Raw genomic sequence first — 26,064 nt, forward strand, 5'->3', positions numbered from 1 at the left:
GGTAAATGTTTCAGCGCGAAGCGTATGTTGACAGGGAAGGAAAAATAAGATAATGAAATAGAAGAACAAATAAGATGAGCAGCGAAAAAATCCTCTGAGTGAGGGCATGAGGCTAACATAAACACAATGAACATACAGGCATGGCAAATGGAGACTGAAGAAGACTAACAAATTATACAGCAGTCAAAATAATATATAATAATATATTTTGATTTTATATTTGTGTATAATGTTTTTAGAATTACACAAAATCTGTGTAAATAGTTATTACATCTATGACATGTATATGTGATGGATTGATTTTATTGAGAATTAAAAACAGCCATTGGGACAAAATGGAATTGATTTATAAACAGGTGAGAATGTAAAATGTCTCATAAAATCAAAGTTTCATTAAAAAAGTGTCTAAATTCAGTAAAGAGGTTAAAATATATTTTAAAAAAAGGATGAATAGGGTTAAAACCTTAAAAAGAAAACAATACCTGAGAAGAGTTACCTATAATCTGTGGTAGTCTGTGATCTACCTGTTCAGCCTTTGCTCGTGATTGATTGGTGATGCCTGCAGAGTCCGGAAGGGGGAGCTCTCGGTGACGCGCCCTCAGAGGAAGTGTCGTATTTACATTTGCACCTTTTCCAGGTACGTTACTAGCACGTTAGCTCTTGAACTTTTTAATATGTTCACTGTGTTGTTTCCTCTGTGTTTTGTTGACTCACTGACCGAACGATGAGTGGGGTTTTGAAGCAGGATTTTTCTTTGTAATGAGTTAATTGACATATTCTTCAGCAGTTAGCTAAAACTCATGACGTTAGCATGACTGCTACACATATTGTATGTTGATGGTGCACAGCCCAGTGATAAGGTAATTGACATACGCTATGTTTGTGTGTGATAAATTAGTAATGAATCTGTGTGTTCATTTCTTAAGTCATTGTCCATTTTAAGAAACAGCTAATTCAGCGACAAATGTTATATACGTTAGTTTTTAAAATTTGCAATGCTTTGTAGTTTGGCAATTTAATTGGGTTTATTAATTCATAGACCATTTTCATGTGTAGCTGTCACATTAGATTTTACCTGCTTAAGAGAAATATTTTATTATATCGAATGGAAATGCACTTTATTGTGTAAACGCTTAAGGAACCTAAAGTTATTGTGTAATTATGTTGTTTAAATTGTGTAGGTGCTTCACTTATGACCGCAGTTGAGCGGAGGATTTTGTGTTTAAATGGCCTGTTGCCCTTTTTGCTGTTGTACTCCATGGGAGAGCTTATGTAAAAATGTAGTTGTAGAAATTTCCATATTTTAGTCTGTTATTACGTTAATACGTTTACTTGCATATTTCTGTTGTTTGTTTTGTGTAGGGGCTTTACTCACGTATACAATTGACCAGAGGACTTTGTTATTTGGCTCTTTTCGTCAGGTATGTTTTATGGGTTTCAATGTCCTGTTTTACTCCACTGCAGAGGTATGTGACATTTTTTGTCATAGAAATGTCTGTATTTTAGCCTCTGTTAGTACATTTGTGGGTTTACTTACTATCTTAAAGTTAGTGTGTAGCATGCTAACATATTTCTCTTGTTTAATTTGCGAGGGGGTTGTGTAGGGGCATGAGAATAAATGAGATCGCCTCCAAAGATATTTGATCTAATCAGAATGCACACACTGCTAGACTCCGTCGGTTGTAGTAGGGAGCAGGAGCAGTACAGAATCCACTGAAGTCAACTCTCTGAAGCAGCATTACAGTTTGCATGGTAATGTTTTCATGCAATTTGAAGGAGAGATGATGATTTGTTTTTAATAACTTGGAAGGCAGGCAGGAAGTCAAATGAGATGTTGTGTTCTTACATCCAAAGCCACGGACTGTTTGGCCCAAGACTTCTTCACCTGGTCGTACATGATAGTGTTGTTGATGCCCAGTCCACAAAAGATCACAAACGCCTAAGAACAGAATTAAAAACACAAACACTTTACCACAACCATTTCTACTACGGCCACATAATACTTTACATAGAAAATGTACAAATACAGGTATAATACCTCAAAGAGACGCTGGTCTGCATCATAAAATGGTTTCCTGTCAAGCCTGTTCAGAACTTGAGCGACACCTGGTACACAAAGTGAGTTTATTCATACAATAGGAACTTAACAATCAAGTTTTAAAGCTTGGTATTTGCAAGGCTCTGGTGCATATATCCTGCCTCCAATTAAAAGAGGATCAGACCCACACACTCTATGCCATTGACTAACATGCATTATTAATGGCAATTAAGCACAGAAACAACATCCCCTCACATAAATAGCAATGGTGGTATCTGTTGTGTCAAACTATATTAAAAATACCAGGAGGCTTGGTGAAAACAGTTATAGTGATGAGCACACCACTACATATAAATTAACACTGACACATGGTTATGACAAACTAAATGCTGGATGTGTAATTCAATCAATGATCTTTTTGAAAGGAATTCAGTCACGGTGCTGCCAAGCCTCTTTATGTGACAGCAGTATTCCTTGTTTAGATGACTTCTCTTATCATCTAAGTGAAAACAGAAAAAGGTTTCGGTTGATAAAGCACACATGTATAATTAGTATGATGAAACTGACATTTCTTGTCACACAAAAATAATTATGGCTCCATTCTAAAACTTTATTTCAAAACTCAGTTTTAAAATGATCTCTGTCTAGACTAGCAGTTAGGCTGTGTATCAGAAGTAGTCTGCCTCCATACCAACACACCTGAAAATGCATATCATTATGCATATACACTGGGAACAGGAAGCAGGAAGTAAACAGAAAGCAGATAGTCTATTTACTGTTGCTTGCAGCAAACACTGAGAACAAGAAACAGCAATGGTGAGAAGAAAAACCAGGGGTCTCTTTTCTTGGACCAACAGCTGGTTAGCGAGCTGTGATTGATAAGAATGAGACGATGCGTCATTTTTTTCCAAATATGTTTCTGCCAGTTTCTGTCCCGTTTTCAAACTATGACGGGACCGGCAGCGATTCCAAAGTTCCCCGTTTCAGGGGCTCAAAAACTCCCGGAGTAGTGTGGATGGCAGACGTAAACAAAGGAACAGTAATGCATTAAAAAGAAGAATTAGTGTGGATGTAGCCTATACTAAAAATTACAGATGAGTGTTAAGGCCATAAGTAAGCATGTCAAGCATTATAATGTGGAAATGTTGGGAATAAAGTTGAACTAAATCCATCTTTTTCTTTTATTTGTCAAATTGAGAATAAAGTCAAAATGATGGGAACAAACTTAAACTTTCAAGATCAAAGTCAACTTTTAAGATTAAATTAAACTACCTAGTTTTGTAGATGAATTGGTGAAGTTGTGCTTTGTCTTAGTAACAAGGACATTCTTTCTCTTTTATCAGTGTTCTTCGAAGAGATTGTGCCGAAAGCTGCGTCTGTTCAGAAGAAGAAACCAGGCAAACTTGGAGGAGGTGGCCACATTTGTGCAAGAAATAAGTGATAATTGACAAATGCAAGGTAATCGATAGTTACACCTTTACACTCTGAGGATGTAATGTTCCTACAGATTGCAGTCACTCCTGTAAGGACTAATGAACCAATTGACTTTATTCACAACATTTCTACTTTTTCCCAAAATGAAAAAAAAAAGCCTTAACACCCTTCCATATAAAAAGCAATTGCTCAAAAATGTCTATTTTATTAATCTCCAGGAGGTCAGACAAACCTGCCACAGAAACATTTTCTACAGAGGTGAACAGATTAGTAAGAACAATTTTCATCGTGGTGTCATTAAATTTAAAGTACAGGGTTGATGTTGTCTCTCATCAATTATTGCCGTCTCTGTAATTAGCATGTAGTTTGTGACGAGTTAAAGCGTAGGTGGCCCCAAGCATTTAAGCAAATGAAATGGCTGCTTCGAGCCCTGTGGCCATCACATAATCTTTAACTACACCACATTCCCACTGTCACAAGTGTTGTTTTCCATTATCATGAAAGATAATCAAAAACCATAACATGATAATTACTCACAGCTCCATTATTAGTTTTTATGCAAACCCACAGTGTTTGTGTAGCTGTACAACGCTGTTTATCTATTGGGTGGTTTTCTGCTTACTACATTAAAACTCTCGAGGGAACACACCACATTACAAACAACTAAACTGACCCTAACCAAACTCAACTCACAGTAATCTTAATAAAGTAGCTGTTTATTATAATGGAACATGCAATGAATGCTTTTTCCATATTGTGGAACAACAAACAGAGTTGTATAAAATACCCTCTGTCTCTCAGGGACAAATTTAGTTTAAGATCCTTGTGAAGTGTGAGGCGGCTCAGCATCACATATCGAATATGCTAATCGTGATCATAATCTGATCCATCCATTCCTGGTGCACCCTTAGTTTATCAGAGGGCTGCCAATAACCATCTGTTACCATTGACATCTTTAATGTGATGAAAATGCTGATTTGATGCTAATTGTGCATCACATAATAATCTGACAAACGTCTGTGGTGATCTGCTCTGTTTTGAGTGTTGAGTATGATCTCGATAATTCGTCATAATCAAACTGGAGTTACCAAAATACTAAGTCAATTTAGCAAAATAATTAATTTACTTATTTAAATGTTACCTTGTTGTGACGTAATGAATTTATGACAAAAATTGATCTGTGATTCTCTGACTCGCCTTATCTCCAATTTTGATAGAAACAAAAAGGAAATGGCTATTTAATCTGATTGTTTGATATTTTAAGAGAACCAGCTCCATTTATGTCAGTGAATTTTGCTACATGTTGCTAAAAAAAAGTGCTAAAATGGATTTTCCTCACATTTGATATTTGACAATAAACCTCATTCTTTTGGTTTAATCATAACAGTATTTCTTGCCATCACATTCTGAAGGAGTTGGCTGAGACCTTGGCAGATGACACAAGGACATTTGTTTTCTAACTGAATGAATCCTTGACTTGAGAATTTCATCCCCTGCTGCTGTGTTTGTATAATGGTTTTTCACTCCGGATCCTCAGGTGCCGCCCACACACACACGCCATTTCTTTCCCCCTTCACTGCTTCTTCTCTCTCCCCTCCCCGACAAATGCACTTACACCTACGCAAAAAAATGTGTATACATGGACATAATACACACACACATACACACACACAGGTTTTAACCAACCAGCTAAAAAAAATATGCTGATCACTTTCCGATTAAATAAAAACCTAACATTCAGCTGCTGTCATTGCTCCTCCCTGCAATATCAAGCACGCAAACCAGATGAGAGATCAATGATTTATCAGAGTGTCAGTGTGGTGTTGGCCCGGGGGCTGATTCACAAACACAAAGCACACAGCCAGGAGAGGGGAACTCCACCTCCAGTGATGGTGCAGCATGGATCTAATCACACACATGCAGCTTCAGCTGATCGCACGCTCAGGCTCCGCATCCCCTATTGTCTGCTATGCAGCAATAATGGAAGAAAAGACATTTAAAACCTACATTATAGAGCATGTAAGTGCAGCACAATGTCAGTGCTGAATATGAATCTGAAACATAGAAACGTGTGGCCACAAGTATGTGAGCACTTTTGTTTTTTGCGTTATTTTTTTTTGCATTCCCAATCAAAAAAGCGTTTATTGCTACAACATACAGTGACATTTTAGATAATTATGTACTTCCAAAATCCTAGCAACAGTTTGTAGAAGGTCCTTCACTGTTTGTACATGACCATGCCCATGTAAGGAGAGGTCTAAGAGATGTTTTTCCCAGTTTGGTGTGGAAGAACTGTCGTGGACCACACACAGCCATGACTTCAGCACCATCTGACACCTTTGATAAGAGCCAGAAGGCCGACTGCGAGCCTCGCAATCAGTGACAACATCACTAATGCTCCTGTGGCTTCAAATGAAAACAAATCCCTGTGGCTCTGTACGTAGCCACATTCTTTGGCCACAAAGTGTATTAGACTTCTCCAAATTTAATCACCTCATACCAACATAAATATCTATTTTTATATTCATCTATCAAGTAAGATCAGCAACGAAGGAAGCCCTGTTTGTTAACTTACCAATGATTTGGTGATTGCTGTTCCATATCGGAACACAAAGCACAGAGCGGATGTGGAAGTCCGAGAACTGGTCTGCCTAGAATTAAAGGGTGTAAATACAGTGATAGTATGAAGACTAACATTCATCCTCATAAAAAACACATTTCCATGAACATTATACTGAGAAAGGTAATCGAACTTCAATAAAAATCTCCATAATCACCCAAAAAGAAATTAGAAGACATCACCTTGGGTTTCAGGAAACAGTGATGGACCTGTTTCAGTATTTTCCTAACTTTTATGGACCAATTTATTAATCAAGGTGATGAGTGGTTAAATTAATTAATCATAACAAAAATTCTAATAGTTTACATGTTTTCAATCTGCTTTTTTCCAAATAAGTCCCATTTTTTCACTTTTAATTTTATTTAGAGAAAACTGCTTCCAATACGTTTGCTCTGCTACAGCATTAAAAACTAAAATAAGTTAATATTCCTAAAAGTAGGGTACTCAAATCTTTACCAATTCATAAACACAAGACGTGTGTCGGCACACATAGTGAAAGTCCCACAGCGGACTGCTGTGCTGTACCTATGCAGCATCATCAACGGCTGGGGTGGTTATCGTTTCCTGGTCTGAAAGGGTCTTTACCCTACAGAGATCAATAGTGCTCCTATCCAGAATATTTTGGCTTCATTTCTGTGTAGTGGGAGGAAGTGGAGACGCTTCGTCCACATTTCTATACAGTCTATGGTGTAAACAACACCGATATAGGTTCAAAGCACCACAGCAGCCAGTGGAACTAAACAGGCCTCTTTGACGAAAGGTGAAATGTCCTCATCACCAAGCGGTAAGTCTAGTTATGATGTCATACTCAAAGATATTAATTATAAATGTGTAACTGTGACTTGTACTCAGATAAAATCCCTTTGACGTCAACTCTGAAAAAGAGCATATATGTGTGTGTGTGTTCACCTCAGCATCAAAGCGTGGATCCTGATAGGCGTCGCTAATGTTCACAGGGAGTCCTGTGGAGGCTACCAGCTCCGCAATGCTGTTGTTGATGAGCCAGTCTGAGTAAGAGGATTTCTCCATACTGTCTTTAAAACTGGGGTCAGGGAATAAGAGGGAAAGAAGACACAACAAATAGAAAAGGGGAAACTGTTAAACCAAATGTGTTCACTTGCTTTTACCCAGAAGAGGTTAAAATATTTTTCCAACACACAACATTCACTGATGAAAATAAAGAATACCCCTTTTATTTCTTCCAAAGTAAAAAAAAACCTTATTCTCTATCACATCTAAACTGCAAGCTTGCAGAAGGCCTCTGTTATTCCCCCTTGTGGACCCTGTTTCTTTACGTCGACTTTCATTTAATGAAGTTCTCCTACAGTAGATATCGGTGAGCTTCTCCTGCAGCTTATGAAGTAATGAAAAGTTAATTGTGTGATTGTCTTCCTCATTGCCAGACGCCCCCACACTCTGCCACAGAAACACCTGCAGCCCTGCTCAGGCTTCCCATTTACATTTATTGCAGCAGGCTGTCACTGACTTCATACCTTCAAACACAACATGGTAAATGTTCAGTGCGGCTCATTAGAATAAACACGGAGAGACGCTGATGTCAGATCTTTCGAATCCTTTTGATCTAGTGACGCAGCTTTGAATCTGAAACCCACGGTGAATGAACCTCATGAGTGAGATGGCAAGATACCTCACCCCTCCTCTTTTTCTGTCTTTCTTTCCTCCTCTCTCCATTCTCGAGTCATTTAGCTACCTCAGACACACGAGCAGCACGTTACACTCGCTCAACATTATCCTGCCCAGGGGGGCGGCGGGGGATTGTGAGGCACATTAGAAAAACCTACAGTTCGCTGCTCGCCTTTTGACACCAAATTCATTCACCTAATTACACACATGAATCCTGCACAGCCGCTTTTGTTATTCAGATGAACCTTTGGGAAGACTGTGGGTCATCGCAGAGAAGCTGTGCTTTTTGTAATTTCAGCTTTATATCAAGCGCCGTGTAGTTTTATCACTTGAAATCACAAACTGGCTGTTTATTAAATTATGTGTCACCAGAAACACAGACCACTAGGGAGCATGTTTAGCCAGTCGGACTAAATTGGCCGGTCAAGCAAACTTGACATTTCTTTGACTACCACTCATCTCTTATGATTCTTGTCTTATGATGGTTGTTGTGGCCGTCACTTCTGACTCGAAGTGACCATCAGATATGGCAAGTGCAGGGCTTGGGAGATAATTTGTCTTCCTTTCAGCGTTTGGTTTTCATCCATAAACATCCCACACAATATTAAGCCTCTCCTCCTCCACTCAGCCATGCCTTGCAGAGGAGAGCAGCAGCGAAAACCCAATTAATTAGGGCTCCTACAGTATGCCTTCTATTCAGAATCAGCATCTTACTCCCACAACACTACGGTGTATTCAATTTGTATACTTCCCTTACTTTTTGTCCTTGATGGAGGCTTTACAGATTCAGACAAAGCTATGAGCAGAATTTACAGGTGCTGTGGTTCCAAAAGCAAATAAAGGCGAAGGCATGCTTATTTAGTACGAAGGTTACATCAGGGCAGATGTTACACCATACATACCTGTTTTCAGTGTCTGCACTACACTTAGGAGACAGCAGCTCAAACGACTTGGTGAACTTCACCACCTGAGAAATTTGAAACAGAACGATTTACTAAAGATCTTGAGAAAATGCTTATAACTAATACACACAGAAAGCACAGAAATGCCCATGCACAAATGTTCAGAAAGACGGATATACACAGTTGGACAGCAGAGATAAAATCAGTACCGGTGACTCGATATCCTCCAGCAATTGAACAGAGCAGCGCTCGCACTTTAGCAATGTCTGGGCACGGTGCATGATCTTCCTGACAATCTTCTCCAGGTCAGTCTGCTCCTCAAACAGGTCATTGACGACCTCCAAGAGTGACTGGACACATGCAACAGAAAAAACACTGGCATTGAAAGTCGTAATGGGGACCTTTTAAATAAAACTCTGCCTTGCCATTATTATTATTATTAGTATTATTTCTTTCAAACCATAAACCAAGAGGATGATATATCAGGATCATTTCCCCAATAAAAGTAAATTGGGCCCTATATCTAGGGCACTGCCAATACAACTTAAAAGACATCAAAATCATATGGTGTCTCCTCATTTCTCCCTCAGTTCTCTGGAACTGTGTTCTCATTATGTTATCTTCCATCATAAATCAATTTATGACATGAATTAGTGCATCTCTTAACATTCCCTGGGAGATTGAGATTAGGGAGGAGGCCCTCATCTGGATACAGGCCCATCCCCCTCCGCTACACATCCAGAGAAAAGGTCCATGCTGGGCTGCTCCGCAAAACCAAGTGGGCTGCACCTGATCAATATTCAGCCGCAATGGCAGCGTCAGGGGGAGGAAGTAATGATCCCAGGGATCTGGGGTGGGTCTGTGGGGGGGTAGGCTTGTTCGTGGGCTTACCCGACTCCTGTCATACTCCTTCCTTGAGGCTGCGAAGAGTTGGGCATTGGAGATTGCGATACCACAAAATGGCAGGTACATCTGCAGCACCTGTAGACATATTGAACAGAGTCATTACTGAGCTACGTACAGAAACTACAATTACCAGCTCTATGTGTGATCCTGAGCTATGGCGCTTGAATACTGGCCAGAAAAGTGTTTTTGCAGAACATAATGATGTAACATGGAAGTTGAGCTTAGGGCGACGTTCGTACGTAAAATGTTTGTATATAAAAATCACTTCTCGGTTTTATCCAATCGACATTTTTGTTCTATTTTGTTTGTTAAATTTCATAATCACCATATGAATCTTGGGTTATAGCCAGAAGTGAGTTTTGTGAAGTGACAGTGATTAAGTTTACATGGACTCCAGTATTTTGACGATTGGCCTTATTCAGAATAAGACATTACTCAGATTATGATGTTTGCATTAGTTGCTAATAGACAATCCCATTCATATTCCAGTTTACAGGTTATAAAGCATAGTGTGATTATGACTCATATCATCATTACGTCCACTAGGCCATACGATGTTCCTGCAAACTTTTATAAAATATTGCCAATGTGATGTTTGCGCCTAAACACTTGAAAGTATCAATTTCCCTTAAAATAAGTAGCTTAACCACGGTTTCTCCTTCACCCGGTTTCTTGTCATCAGTATCGTCTAAGTTTACATGGACTTTAATGATCCAATATTAACCTCATCAAGATAATCGTCTGGATAAGACACTGCCAAGTAAAAGGCATTTTATGATTGTCTAACTAAAGTCATACTTGTAATAAGCAAATGAAGACGTGGAATAATCTGATTTTAGTTGCATTTTGTAGACATCTTCATCACATTATAATTGAGGTAAGTTTTTCACATAATTTCGCAACATCGACAAGCTACAACCGCTTGACGTCATAATCAGAATATGCTTTGTAAAATAAGATGGAATATGAAATATTCTATTAGCAACTCGTGCAATCGTCATATTTGAAATAATGTTTTTTTTTTTCAGAATAAGGTCAGTAGTCAGAGTACTGGGTATGTCATCCAATATTGATACAGTACCTCCTGGAACATTTCTGCCAAATTTGAAGGAATTCCCTCAAGACAATTCTGAGATTTCACATTCACAAGAACAAACCAGGAATGTGCAAAGGGCAAACAAAAAAGGCTGCAAAGATCAAGAATGATGGCTGTTAAACTCGATTATTAACATTGTTGAAATTTAAAACACATACCGACATGAAACATTTACTAATGTGTAATGAGGAAGCATTCAACAAGGTCTCAGAAGTTAGAGCGGGTTGTACAACAACCAGAAAGTCGGTGGTTTGATCCCCAGCTCCTCCAGTATGCATTTTTCAAGTGTCCTTGGGCAAGATACTGAAACCCCAATTTCCCCGCATGGCTGTGAATGGTGTCACCATTTTCCTTTGCTAAAAAAGTTTGTAATGTTATATTTTTGAACCGTCAATATAATTAAAGCTGTTAGAAGAAAAAAAACGGGTTCTATTTGCATCCGAGAAAACTTAAGCTTTTCAACTGGAACAAATAAGAAATGGCCTTTCATTGGCATCATTACTCGCTAGGACAAATAAATCAATCTAACTGACATTTTACCATTTGACTGAATAGTCATACACACTTACGCCTTGGGCTGATTCTATAAATACATTTTTTTCACTCATATTTTCTTCACATAAATAATGTAATCACTTGATGTGGCCTAATGACTATAGTTAATATGTGTCCTGAAATCGATTCAGCGTCTCACTTGTTTGGAATCAAACTACATTTCTTTCCTTCCTCAGCGCTGTTGATGCATAATGAACAACAATATGCACGGACGTCTGCAGAAGACGCAAAGAGGTGGCTGCAGTGCATACAATACACAGGTTGAATTCTACACAACTGCAATTACTCCGCAATGTGGCCTTATCTGGGAGACACTCGGGACCCGGTAACATGGAATCAATAGGATTTAGGGTTGTGTGCTTCCTTACTCTGCCTCTTTGTTTGGATATCTATATTTAGCATCTGTGCTGCTGTGTAAACAATACAATCAGTGCAACAAACCCACTTATATTTACCAGCCCTCAGTGCGACCTGAGGGTAGGGACACTACGACAATAAATGAATGGGAAGTTACTCAGCTGTGGCTGCTGATACAGGGATATATCTCTTTTCACCTTTCAGAAAAGATAATGTATCACTTACTCATCAGCCCCAAATGACCATGTAAGGGGCGCAATCTTATCGCACTGTGATGAAAATGTGAAGCGTGTACCTCTGACCGCTCAAAATATTTTTTAGGTAGTCCACAGGTTCACAGGCTTGAGTTCTAGGCCTACGTGAGGATTTAGATCATGAACATTTGAACAAATCAATACATGGTTTCCACTGGGTCAAAAAATGGTCTTAAATTGAATTATCTGAATTTTAGGCCTTAAATTAGACTAGGTCTTGAATACGTTTAGGTTAGTCTAAATTATGTTAATTTCCATTCAACAGTACTTCTGTTGCACTTTAGATCTGTTTTTCATGAGGAACGTTTTGGCAGCATGCATAGTTTGTAATGTCTCCATGTATTTTAGGTCTTTCCTAGCAGTACATAATTAGAATGCTGCAATAATACTACTAACTAAGAATTTTTCGCAGTATAACAATCTTAAATCATGGGGTAAGTTATTCTGGTACTCAGATAATGTGTCAAACTTAATATAGTTCCAAAATTTCATTCATTGAGGTCTTCAAAATTCATTAATTTAACTAGTTGAAACCTGCAGGAACCCATAGTCCAATATGGGTTATTTATATTTTTGTGATATACTTGAGTAAAAGTAAATACAAAACGTGCATTAGTATTTAAGTATCATACATGTGGAGCTTACTCTGCTTTCACTGTTGATAAAAACCACATGTCGACTTTTCAACTCCTAATTGCAGGGTTCACGATCATCGCAGACGTAAAATGGCACCGCAGACATAAAAAGGCTGTGAAACCTTGGCTCTAATTGCCACAGTTTCTCTTTACAATCAAACAGGTCTCCTGGGTTAGCGACATGAATTTAATTTATCACTCTATATTTCAATGGTGGTACCGCTATCTGAATTTAAAAAGCATGTTGGCCACCACAAGAAATAATTGTTGAAGCAAAGGTATACATGCAAACGTGGATAAGGAAAAACATACATGATTGTATATAAATCCTGCTCCAAACCCTCAGTAATGTGTAAAGCAGATCTTATAATGAGAGGAAAACATCACATCTGTTATTCTCTTGTTGAAAGAACACATGTTTAACTGGTTTTATAGTTTTGTTTTGTTGAACTTTGAAGCACCACAATGAAGTTACCCATTTGGCTTTATTGTGTTTTTATCCTGAATGATTCTAACTATGAAGATGAAAGATATAGTATTGTGCTTATTTCAAAAACAAATTCAATAGAATTCCTCTGCTCTAACATGACACACTGATGTGCATATTATGACACTGTTAATTAAATCACTAAATCAAAATCCTTTCTAATCATAACATAAGAAATATTAGTCTGTCACTCTAATGAGTAAATTAAATTTATGCACTTAATTCAGTCATTATACATAATCAAGTGCCTCGTGCAATTGTTTTCAGACACGGAAAACAGATGACGCGGAGCGATAAGCTCTGACATAATGCTATTTCAGCTGTCCTTTGGAATTGTCTAATAATGATCTTCCAGAGAGGCAGTGGCCATCAATAGCCCCAGCAGGAGCAGATTCATTAGCGAGCTGGACTTTGGGGATCTGGCTATGGATCTGCCCGCGGAACTAACAGGCAAACCCGAGAAAAGCACTGCTTCCTCTAATTACATTCTGTCAGCCAGGCCATTATACAAGGTTGCATTACAAACAAGACGTTTTTGCCCGTGGACTGACCAGTAAAGAGTGGTTTAATAACCAAAGAAACTGACCGAGTCATTAAGCTCAGGCGGCTCCTGAAACTTCAACAACTTCCTTTGGCACAACTGGAATTTCATACGAGGCAAACCAAGATAAATTGCGACTCCAACACTTTCCTTGTCCACTTACTCCTGCAAACTACAACTACCAGTTCATTTAAAAAGCTGTGCTCACTTTGCACATGGGGTAAGATGAAGCCATTGTTGCTTTGCCAAGAATTGCTCTCAGGAAAAAAAAAAAGAAGGAAAAAGGTCTCCATTTTCTCCAATCTCATATGGACCCCCCGCTGGTGTCAGCAGAGCAAACAGCAGTTTTACAAATCCACTAAGCAATGATTGCTTCTTTTGAAGGTAACATCAAATATTTATGCAACAGGAATACACACCTCATTAAATTTCACAAAAATGAAGTCACTGTTTCAGAACATGAATATCTACATAAACAGCAGCATGAATAACATTAATCAATCAAGCAAATTTTATTTGTATAGCCCATATTCAGAAGTCACAATTTTTCTCATAGGGGTTGACAAGGTGCGACATCCTCTGTCCTTAACCCTCAACAGGAGTAAGGAAAAACTACCAAAAAACCCACGACAATCAGATGCCCCTACGATCCACAATCCACCATCACGATCCATGATCCGCCATCACTATCTCTGATTCTCGATCCATCATCATGATCTATGGTCCATGATCATGCAACATGCAATATAAGGTATGTCACAGAGCAGGTGGAAAAGAACGATTTGCAACCCCTAATTTCATACAACCAAACATTTACAATATTGTGCATGGTCTGGTTGAGATCAAGGGGCTTTTTTTTTATTTAATTTTTTTTACAAGACATCAAATAAACACTGTACAACACCTGCAGTGCTGCTATATTCATTATTATAAAATAGTTCTACACATGTATGCAGGTATACATGAAAAAAAAAGCTAGGAGCAAAGGAGAGGTCACAATAACTGAACAGCAGATGTTGCATCAGTTCAGTAACATTGGTCAGGTTTTGTAAACGTTTATGGCTCCTCAGGTGAATCTCCCTGTGGCCAATGAGAAAACTTTTCTACCGAGTTAAAGAGACTTTTCCAACTACAGCATCTCTTTTGAGGTTTTCTTGCACTTTGTAAAACGGTCTGCACACAACCTAAAAAGAAATATATCCTTTCTGTGTAAACTGTGAAATAATTGGTGATTTACAACAATCATGTCTTCCAGCCTACTCGTTATCTAAACCTCAGTTATTGACTGTAAGATAACAATGCAGTGTGGCAAAGCACCACAGGGCAATGTTCAGTTCTAAAAAAAAAATCCTCTGTTCATTTAAATTATCGATTAAAAATGCAATTTGAAAACTGTACATGGAATATTTGTTTTCTTTAATTACTAAACAGGTAACTCGTTGAAACTAGAGTGCAGTGCCGGAGTCTGCTTCTCAGTTCCCCTCAGACCTCGTCTCCCGCCTGTGCTCATGGTTCCTAGAACACGTTATGTTATGAACACGTTATGAACACGTTATGAACCTCCCCTCAGCTCCTCAGACCTGCCATGCTCCTTTCACCCATCAGGCGTCCTCAGTCCTGCCTCTTCTGTTCCCATTCTCCTCCTGTGATCTCCCCTTTTCTCACACCTGTTTCCACCCTCCTCTGCTACCTTCTTGTGCATGTTGCATCCTGTTTTCTGTTCCTGTCATCTCTCCTGCCTGTTCACCCATTCACCTGTAAGGCTGTTAATTCAATTCAAAAGCCACTGTACCAGTAAAACATACTGCATATAAACATATTCTGTATTTTCTGCAATTACAGCCGCCTACCTATATCTACCCACAGACTGAATTAGCTGTTATTGATATATCAGTAAAGCTAATATGGGCCAATAACAACACTGCAATGTATTGATCAGGCTTTGATCCAGAGAAAAGGGTGGAGACGGAACATAATGCCTTCTCCTCAAACAATGTCAATATTCCATCCAGCTGTTGGTTTTGAGGGGAACTTGGACATCATTATTTGAGTTTGTCTTAAATTTTTGGACACCTGTGTTTGGATGACTCAGGGGCATTGAGCTGCATTGGTATGAATCATGTTAGAAATAGGTTTTCATTCTAAATGTTCTGCACTTCCTAAATTGATTGGTTAAAGTAAACATGCAGTTGCACAGTCACACACATCCTTGATTCAAAAAACACACAAACATTTTGAACTTGCCCTATTGAAGGCAAACAATAATCCCTATCTGCCTGACACATGGCTGCATCTTTTCTTACTCTGCATCACTTCATGTTTTACTTGTTTTGAGAGCTGTCCACTCAAATATCACTATTTGTTGCAGATGACTACAATGTCCTAATCTGGCATCCCCAAGGCACAGTTGTAGGTCCACAAATAAGTTTTTTCTCTGACTAATTTGCAAACAAAAAATAACTTTGGTAGGGCTATATTAAAAAATGAATACCCAATAAGAAGTCTGTATTGAAGTCCAGACCATAACCTTAAGGCTCTTAATCATAATAATAATAAAGATTTAAAAAAACTTTTTATGGTCATATATATATTAATGAATTAAACACATGCGATATCAGAAGAAATTGTGTTCTCTCCTTTAGCTGTAGATTTACATTGGGGATGTGTGTGAAAGTAGTTATTACAGATTTGCTTTGAGACAATTTGACAGCGAGTCTGGAAGCCAGAGGGAGCACAGCGGTGAGGGGAAAATGCTATTTTCCAATCAACACACACAGATGTTAAACTGGTTTGGCAGATGGAACCTACATGGTGCAACTTTCATCTTATTAAAGGGAAATTGATCAAAATGCCAACCTGTGAATAATACATTTTACATGTAAAATGATAAAAGGTGTGCAAAGTGAAAGACCAGTTAAATTGTGATAACACTGCAAGATATAGAAACAACAGGAGGAGATCAGCTTATACACTTAAATTAAGTCAATCAGTATATTCCTCCATAGAAGATAATGAGACAGTGCAATTATGCATGGGCTGAACCATTATCCAAGCTCCCCATCAGATTGCAATACTGCAGGGTATATACAATTAAGGCAGCGTGGGATGTAAAACCAGCCCTAAAATGTGCTTAAATATCCTGTAAGGTTTCAGTATACGGCGAATATCATTTATTTTAATAAAGATACACTAAAGTCTCTAATGACTTCTGCTGTTGCAGCATCATTTAATGCTTTTAAAATTCTGATATATTTTCCTATTACATTACATTCCCTATAAAAGCAGAGCTGCAGCTGTGCTGTGCTGGGAGCTCACTGTGATGCTAGCATTGCATTTCATTACTAATTCAGCTGTAGCCATCTCACGCATTAGTGTGATGTTAATGCAATGTGAAACATACTCAAAACAAGGGAAAGAAAGAGGAATTCCTGATCTGCTATGAACAATGGATGGAATCTAGGGATGGAATTTTGACAGTAGAGCTCCAATGGAGAAAGAAAAAAAAATATGATGGATTAAAAAAACTGCAGCCATTTGCTTCAGTGGAAACTTAACTATAAAATAAAGGCACAGCAAGATTTGTGCTTTCATGTTCCATCTTTTCCACCCTTCGGGGGCTCGTAGCTGCAATAACAGAACAAGTCAGTGTGTGTGCTTGTCACAGCCCTTCTGCTACATCTATTTAAAGTGTGCTGATGGACAAACACATGCTCTGCGTGTATTTCTGATGATATTAAAAAGTCAAATAAAAGACATATTAGATTTGTACAATACACCATACAAAGTTGTTATTCTTGGTGGTATCACATCAGGGCCCTGGCCCTTTGGAAGATACTGCCTTTGGAAAACTGGACGATGCTGAGAGACGGCCTATGATCCAGCAAGGAACTGAGACTGTGTTTGAGGGCAAATATGCTATTTTTAAATAAAAAATACTAGTTACATTCAGACAGGACAAAGAAACTGAGAAATAATAAAACCATCTGTCACTACAAGATGTTTGTGATATATTCAGTTTCCAAAAAAGAGGAGGTAAGAGGTAAAGACAGATGTGACTGCAGAGCAGGAGCTAAATTCAAACCCTGAGGACAATATGTGATGTGGATATCATCCCAGGTAATGGTGCTTATCTGTTCAAAAGTGGGTATTGTTTTTTCATTGTGTTTCATTATACTCTGTCGTCGCAGAATATTGTTACCAACACAACACATAAAAATCTGAATCAAATGTAAAATTAATCAACAACCAACATCTCCAGAGCCAACTCTATAAAGACACTCAACAAAACAGGTTTCATATTTTTTCTGACTGTGATGATGAACTTTTTCATGTTTCAGGAAAACAAACGTGTGCCAACTGTTTTTGCATATCCCCAACTGGGCAGCTATATTGAATGTATAAATAAATACAGTCTAAAGTAATGCCACTTAATCAATACGCCTTTGAATTATTAACCATGACTTTTCTGAAAAGAAAATATATCACTCCTCCACCTACACTCTGCAGTGATGTCCTCTCGGTGCCAATTTGGAAACAAATTTTGAAATACTCACTTTGAGTTGTTGTTTTGTTCTATTATTATTAATATAAACTTAATATGGTAACCTTTTCTCCTTGTGTTTATTCCATTATTATGCTCTGTGTTTGAGCCATGCAGCCATAACATCTGTTAATGTGAAACCGGATACAGAATATAGGCTTCAATAGATTATTGAGCAAAACATACAATCTAGTAATAATTCAAAATTCCTGGGCTAAACAGAGGAAAGCATCTACATTTAGGACAAGCATGAAACAGAAATTATAGAAAGAAACAGTCATCTTCAACTCATAATAAACTGCAATGACAGAAATCTTCCATAGTATGTTCCATAGTCAGGCCACAATGCAACTTACAACATGCAAATGGCCTAAATATGAGAAAAGTCCCCTTTTCACTCAGAGAAGTCCATCTTTACTTTAATATACCTACTGTTGCAAAAATGTATAAGAACAGGGACATAAAATTTGACAGCTCTGATACACTTGTGCACCACTAACACTTTGAAAAAGTATTCCCTTTAAAAGAAACGGAGCACCATCTTTGAAATGCCACACATGAATCACGAAGAAACTGAGCATTTACTTCAGGCCTCTGCTCTTTCCCTCTGCTCCTCACTTCTCTGTGCTGCAACAATAACAAGACTACAAGAGTCGGAAGCCACGCTAGCAGCTCTGCAAAGCTGCACCACTGCACCTATAGTGCTAATGTCAGCAGAACAACATGCTTACAATGATGTTTCTTACATGCTGATGGTGAGCAGGTAATGTTGACCATGTTCACTGTCTTTGTTTGGTGCGTTAGGATTTGCAATTAATTTTCTATTCCTGCAGATGGAGATGTCGCTAATTAACCACCTAGTAGTCGAAAACTTCCCATTAACCTAATGGTGGCGCCAGAGGAAAAGTCAGGCAATCATCAAAGTGATTGTCAGGGAACCATGAAGGTCTGAACCAGATTTTGAGCCAATCAACAAGGCAGATGTGGAGCTATTTCACATTTCACCACCATTGCTATCCCTATATCCCTGCTGTGTGAGGATAAAAGCTGTAACCAAATTATCATTTTGCCATTTGAACCAAGTGGAAATATAGTTATTTGTGTTTAACGAAAGTTTGATACAAAGTCCCCAAAAAAATCCTTATCTTGTTTTCTCATTTGCTATCCCATTACATGAAATAGTGTATACATCAATCTTTCCCTCCGCTAAGGGGTGATGTTTTCGTCTGCGTTCATTTGTTTGTCTGTTTGACAAAAAAGAAATACTGTACAGATTACCATGAAACTTGGTTGGAGGATGAGGTATGGGTCGGGGAAGAATCTATATCATTTTTGGTGCGGATCAGGATCAGGATTGGATCTAGGAGGTTTTTTTCACTTTCTTCAAAATTTTGAGATACACTGTAGGTTTGGAAAAAAAGATGTTAAAACACTTGAGAGACTGCTGTTTGGAATGTGTGGAAACAACATTCTGAGACACAGTGTTTTTCAACATATTCAGTGATTTTTCAGAGAATAATTCATGGATCTTGATGGGGAAAAAAATGTGCATTGTTAAGGGGACTGCTATTTGTGATTGTGTGCAATTTGTTGCATATCCAACTAAATATCTGGATCTACTCACTGTAAATGTGGTTTCATGAGGGGACTGTTGTGGATTGGTGCCATTCTGGTTTCATTAATTTATTCAAAAAGCTAAACACAAAAGCATAAGGATATACAACTGTTGAGCTACATTACCAAACCAGTGTCATTAACAGTCCATTTAGTGCCTCTTTAGATGAATGATAAAGCTGATTGATTCAGACATACAAAAACTCTGGGGGGTTTCGAGAAGATGGACGTTTACCTTTAACATGTGAGGAGAACATGTAGACTAATGCACAAGGACTGGTGGGATCACACATGTTATAATCCCGTATATAGGCCAAGCAGGCAGCAGGATACATATCCATCCATTGTTTTCACTCACAGCCACAATGATGAAGAAATTACCTTTTCATTATCTTCGGTGAAGAGTTCTCCACAGGAGTTCTTGTTGATGGCCTGAGCGACTCCAATGATCTCTCCGTCGCTGTTGTGAATGGGCATGCAGAGGAGCGACCTGGTTTTATAGCCTGTCAGCTTGTCGATTTCCTCACTGAACCGACGATCCTGCAATAATCCAGGAGGTACGGTGTGAAACAGGTGTCGCACAGATTGCAAAAAGTTAAGATTTCCCTTTTTTAAATTTTCAGATGTCAGTGCAGTTAGATGGACATAAATTGACCAGTAACATGGTTGAGGATTGTTCTGGAAACTGTTGCCTGTGTCAAAGTGTCATACCTGAGGTTTTGCTGAGGCAGCTGCTGTTGTGTTTCGACAGTAAAGCAACAAAACTCTACATTTGCACTGTAATTGTCTGGACAGCAAATAACAGGTCTGCTGTTGGCTTTCCTTCTACTCTAATAAGGGGCTTTTGGTATAACTTATCTAGTATAACTTTTTTAAACTCAAGACAAACACAGTGGAAGTGTTAAATCTTCAAGAGAATAACACGGGGCCCCAACCCTCTAAAGTAGTTTCCCTGAGGAACTCCTACTTGAAACTATCACTGTAATCCCTTGAAACATACTTTTACCGAATGGCTTTTACTTTTGCCAAAACTTGTGTTTTGTTTATGCTTTTCTTTTCTCATTACTTTTAAGAGATGTATTATTTTGTCTGCTGCCTTTGATTTTAAATGACATGTTATTTTGCCTGTGGCCTTTGATGTTTTGTATTTGTGTTTTTATTTGTCCTCCACTTTGTAAAGATGCTACATAAATAAAGTTATTATTATCATTATGGCCTGTGTCAGTGATGATTTGTGTGAACCTGTAGTTCTGACTGTTGGTGGTGATTCCCATGCATCAACTCATGTTGCACAGTTTGCCTGATGACTGACTGTGACAGATACAACCACAGACTTGATCTGTCTGTCTTTCTGTGACTCATGCGAAATTGCACAAACTAGCACGCACGCGCACGCATGCACGAGGAGGAGCGGGCACCTGGTAAGCGTCAGGGATGTTCACGGTCTCTCCGTGCTCGGCCACGTATCCAATGATCCCTTTCCCCCACGGCACCTGAACTTCGCCAGAATTCATCGAGGGCAAAACTGTGGTTCCTGCGTGCACGTCAAAGAATTTGGACACCAGTGCCTTCTTGTTGCCGGTCCCCTCCACCAAGAACAAGGAGCACCGGTCCGCGTCCACCATAATACAAACAAACACGAGGATTTTGTAGCTGAGGCTCGTTAGATCCAGGTCGTTGGATATGTCCTTTACAAGCTCCAGGAAAAACTCCCTCTCGTTGTGTTCCTTGAGGTAATATTTGAAATCCACGGCTGTGGACGGGTACTGGGGGATGTTGACTCTGGACTCCAGCAGTGCGCTCAGGATGTGCGCAGTGGTCGGGGGCAAGGAGCTCGCCTTCCTCAGCAGAGCTCTCCTCCTCATGCTCGTCAGCGGCTCCTGGGCCCTGGAGTTGACGTGCTCGTCGTATGTCCGGTTCACGTTCATGGCCTTGGACCTGGCGAAAGTTTTGCGCAGCTCCTTCTGCGAGGCTCTCCGCTTCAGCCCGTCGCATTTGCTCGCCCAGCTGCTGTCCTTACCCACGCCGCTCTTGTCCTCCCTCGTCTCGGCGCCAGGAGCCGCAGCCGCCACCGCCACCGGACTTTTGCTCGCCTGGTGGTGGTTCTTGAGCCATTTCTCCACCATGCTATAATTCCCCTTTCTGTTCAGGTATTCCTCGAATAACTCGGGATGCGAGTCCAAGAAACTTTCCACGTCGGAGAACACCATATTCGGCACTGCCATGTCTCTTCTTCTGGTGGCCCTCAGTGAACCAAACCCACGAAGGCGCGCAGAGAAATCGCATCTGCCAGGCTTTTACTGAGGGTTAAAGTGGAGAACTGTTTGAATGCCACAACTTCCGAGACGCAGACGCTGAGAACACCCCCCGGAGCTCCGGCTGCATGTCCAGTTTCCACTCTGTGGGGAGAAGGACGGAGAATCCCTTTGCGCACCAGCAGCGCAGCCCTCCACAGCATCTCCACACCGTGCGCTTAATTCAAAACAGTCAAATCCCATCTAGTAAAAAAAATTAAAAAAAACAGAAACATGGAAGCAAATTCATGCTCGTGTAGGGCAAATGAGAAAAATCCAACACAGAGCCACTACCGAGCATCACCGTCGTTGGGGTCTTCTTGTGCGCAAATGACGCTGGCTGTGGTTGGCTCTGTCCCGCTGACGCTCGCCTCGTCACACAGACAGGAGCGCAGACTTGCCTCAGCATCAGCCTGTGGCCATCTGAACCGCTTGCCCTCCTCAGAGAGGCGCTCCGAGTGTGATGATGACGAAGATGATGATGGTGATGATGATGGTGATGATAACTGGGGTAAATCCATCCATCATCTCCTCACCATGCACAACATCACATGTTAAATGTAAAATATACTTCAAAATAGTGGATTAGTGGTGCATGTGTTTGCTATTTGATTATTATTACACTTAGCAATAATCCACTGGTATTCCTTCATAAAAGCTTAAGACCAAAGGTGGCTGCATTATAATTTAATGACAATATGCTTCAGTGTCGTCCACATAATGGATTCCCATGAGGGCTTTGGTGACGGTGCTGCAGAGCCGACAAGTGTATTCAAAGTGAGTGACTGTCGCCTGAGCGAGCCTGTGTTTCAGAGCATCAATAATAGATTGATGCAACCCGACATTGCATTTATCTCACATCTCAGCCCAACTTTGGAGGAAACGTGGGAATCTGCAGAGGTCCGTGTTGTCTAGTTGTGTAACAGCGACGGTTGTTGGCGGAGGGAGGTCTTCCCGAAAATCAAATTCCTTCAGATGCGATTCGTGAATATGTGCGGCATCTGGACGCTAGAGGGAGCAACACTCCACAACTTGGAATGGAAATACAGACGCTCAGGTCAATTCTGCAGTCATTGTTAGTAACCTACGATAGAGGTTGTGGTATTTACTGTAAGCAGCTCATGACACCAAGACAAACTCATACCGGCTTTTATCAGCTTGATCCAACAAATTCACCCATAAACTGTCACAATCAGCATCGAGCATTACCTGCTCTAACTTTGTTTGAGGCCAAACAACCTAACAACATCCTAAAAAATATAGAGCCATTTAAGATAAGATATGACTTACACGCCATTTTCCAACATGTAACACTTTTTTTTAATTAAGAAAATGCATGCAAATAGAAAAAACACATGCAAACTAAGAAAACAACTTCCATCAATTTGACGTCACATGCAGTGCAAGAAGTCACACCACATTGAAATACAGAAACGCGCTGCAAATACCAAAAATGACAACGGAAATGTTTCAGGGGACCTGAAAAGTGATGAACCTGGCTGTAGTTCAATGCTTTGTGATGTAATTGAAGTCTGCTACTCATCAGTGGAGATGGAACTTCCCAAAGCATTGAACTACAGCCAGGTTCATCACTTTTTTGGGTACCCTGGAAACATTTCAGATGTCGTTTTCACTTAATTTGTACGTGTTTTTTCTATTTGCATGCATTGAGCTCTATCGGCCCCCGTAGAAAAGGGGGATAAAACTCTCCTCTGTAAAAGAACCACACATGTGTACAGTAAGGGCTGTATCTCTCTGTGTGTGTATGTCACATGATACATATGAAAGCAGCACCGAGTCACACCAATAGTATTCCAGTCTTGCAGTCTGGCATATATCACGTAGCATTTTAGCTTGATTCACAAATCTGCTACATTACCTAAGTATAGTAAAAATAAGGGGGAAAAATACTTTGAAAGCTGCCATTATCCCCCAAAGCATGTATTTAGTCTGACAGTTATATATTCACTTTCAGGGACATAACCTCTCAAACACGTTCCAACAAACTTTTAGTCTTACTTTTATTCAACTTGAATATTCAAAATGGACACATTAAAAGACTGTAGAGGAAATCCAAAACAGACCGGCATTATTATTCTTGGAACAAATTAAGACAACTTCAGTACAATCTATGAATCTATGGAGAAACAACTAGATGACAGTCAATCAGCGAACTTAATACACAGCGTTCAGTCCCTACATTCAGAATACAACAGTATATGGTTTGATAATTTATGTTAGAAAAGGAACCTGTTAAAACCAGGGGATATAGTTTGCTCCACGTCAGAGAACGGAGGTACAATGGTGACAAAGATTGGCCACGAGTGCCAACATCTCTCAGACTGCTGGCTGCTCTCCCTGATTTTGAAAGAACGACAAGTCCTGGCATCTTGAGCAGTTTGTCCTGACACAACACAGACGGCACCGTGTGACAAAGTAGAGTTCTTTATGAAGTCGCAGACTTGAGATATGCTATGAGATCGGCACGCTCGTTCTTCTTTTTGATGCCGGCGAAGATCATCTTTGTTCCTGGGATGTATTTCTTGGGGTTTTCCAAATAAACCGTCAGGGTGTCCTCGCCCCAGATGATACCTGGAAATAAAGTGAATAGACACAGAGGAGAAACATGTTTTAGCCAAACAGCACGATTTCTGCTTAAAATACCTTGAATTCACACATACAAGTTCTTACCTTTGCTTTTGTTGGCATCAGTGTAGGAGTAGCCCTCTCCCTGGCCTGTTTTGCGGCCGAACAGACCCCAAAGGTTGGGTCCAACCTTGTGCTTTCCACCATTCTCCACAGTATGGCACTGGGCACACTTCTGGACAAATGCCTTCTTGCCTTTGTTAATGTCTACTGGCATATTGTCTATTCAGAGAAAGACAGGACAATTGCACTTAATTGCCTTACTAGAATTACATTTATAACAATCACAATGATAAACGATTATAACAATCAAGTATTCAAGGTTACTTTCATCAATCAAATTTCTGCTTGTGTAAGACTATAAAAAGTATTTTCTCCTTCAGCCGCTGGGGGGCGTTCCAGCATAGCCTTGGTATTGTTAACAAACTGTTTTAGTTACATCACTTTTAACATTTTTACACAATAAAAGGAAACATTCTTGAGTATCACTGTTTATGTATGTTTCTACTATTAAGATTAACGGGAAAACATAATGTACACCGGGCCTATTCTATACAGGCAAATCATGTTGGTATATAAAAAGAGGAAAAACACGTTTGTGAGTTATAAAGAGAAAGTATCATAAACTAGTGTGAATAAAATGGAGGGATGTTTAAAGTGAAAACGAGGCTGAGATAATCAAATGAAAAGAGAAGGGACAGTCTCCGGAAACACCGGCCGGCGTTAGACCACGTTGCACATGAATGAAACCGGCAAAGACGGATTGAAGTCGCATTAAAAAGACCCTAAGCCTGGTGAAAACAAAGAGAAGAGCCTTTTAAATAAAAGTTAAGGGTCTTACCTTTTCTTTGGGTCTTCAGACGACTTACTGAGATGTTTTAACTCCGGGAGGTGTCCTCTGCTGCCTCGGTCACTACTACAGACTGTGTGACTCACTAACGTACGGTTTCCTCTGTGTAGAGGTACACCCTCTGACGTCATCTGTCAGCTGACCTGTGTCATCACGCCGTTCACTGGGAGCTGTTGTGAAACTGGGCAATGTCAAACTACCACTAACGCCTCTACTTGTCTGAGTATCACTCTCAACCGGATTCATAGGACTGATCTCGAGTCAGTGCATAGAAACTTAGAAAGACATAAAAAGATCTTGTTGGTAGGTACTAATGAAAGGCTGTGGAGGAAAAATTACTCAAACACTCTACTTCAGTGAAAGTACAAATATAGGCAACTAGAATGACACTAACTAGAGCACATACCTCCACCGAGGCCAAACTGTCCCCTTATGAAACCACCACAAATGTGCACCAGATTGCACACACACATAAACATCAGTCCCCTAAACATGTCAGATTTAATTTTTTCATTAAGATCCATGAATTATTTCCAGTCCCTGTCAAAAAGGGGAATCTTTTCTTTTCATTATATTTTTTATCGCTGTGTAACACACATTGACACAATGTTTGAATATTTTGGTCCTGAGTTTCATACATGTCCTTTAATG

General features: G+C 39.6%; 2 protein-coding genes across 2 annotated transcripts in view; both read right to left on the reverse strand.

The window, feature by feature from the left end:
• pde11a (phosphodiesterase 11a) overlaps positions 1-22,271 on the reverse strand; it is a 42,334-nt gene extending 20,063 nt beyond the window's left edge. Inside the window, exons 1-9 of the mRNA XM_035175243.2 lie at positions 21,042-22,271; positions 20,005-20,163; positions 9,530-9,619; positions 8,848-8,988; positions 8,639-8,703; positions 7,002-7,134; positions 6,048-6,123; positions 2,039-2,106; positions 1,847-1,939 (exon numbers count right to left, since the gene is read on the reverse strand). Of these exons, the coding sequence (XP_035031134.1) occupies positions 1,847-1,939; positions 2,039-2,106; positions 6,048-6,123; positions 7,002-7,134; positions 8,639-8,703; positions 8,848-8,988; positions 9,530-9,619; positions 20,005-20,163; positions 21,042-21,848 (1,632 nt within the window). The 5' untranslated portion in view covers positions 21,849-22,271. The remainder of the gene's footprint in view (positions 1-1,846; positions 1,940-2,038; positions 2,107-6,047; positions 6,124-7,001; positions 7,135-8,638; positions 8,704-8,847; positions 8,989-9,529; positions 9,620-20,004; positions 20,164-21,041) is intronic.
• A 1,649-nt stretch (positions 22,272-23,920) lies between these two features.
• LOC118120387 (cytochrome c) lies at positions 23,921-25,552 on the reverse strand. The gene is made up of 3 exons (XM_035175244.1): positions 25,405-25,552; positions 24,609-24,785; positions 23,921-24,509 (listed from the first exon to the last, which is right to left on the reverse strand). Exons 2-3 carry the CDS (start codon positions 24,778-24,780, stop codon positions 24,364-24,366), a joined length of 318 nt encoding a protein of 105 aa, XP_035031135.1. The 5' UTR covers positions 24,781-24,785; positions 25,405-25,552; the 3' UTR covers positions 23,921-24,363.
• Positions 25,553-26,064: the final 512 nt, after the last annotated feature.

Source organism: Hippoglossus stenolepis, chromosome 13, assembly GCF_022539355.2.
Source record: "Hippoglossus stenolepis isolate QCI-W04-F060 chromosome 13, HSTE1.2, whole genome shotgun sequence".
Classification (NCBI taxonomy): Eukaryota; Metazoa; Chordata; class Actinopteri; order Pleuronectiformes; family Pleuronectidae; genus Hippoglossus; species Hippoglossus stenolepis.

Excerpts from the sequence above, each read along its gene's own strand:
- LOC118120387 (XM_035175244.1), bottom strand. The coding sequence starts at position 24,780 with ATGCCAGTAGACATTAACAAAGGCAAGAAGGCATTTGTCCAGAAGTGT. Across the intron at positions 24,510-24,608 it reads TGATGCCAACAAAAGCAAAG|GTATCATCTGGGGCGAGGAC; the intron begins GTAAGAACTTGT and ends CTTTATTTCCAG.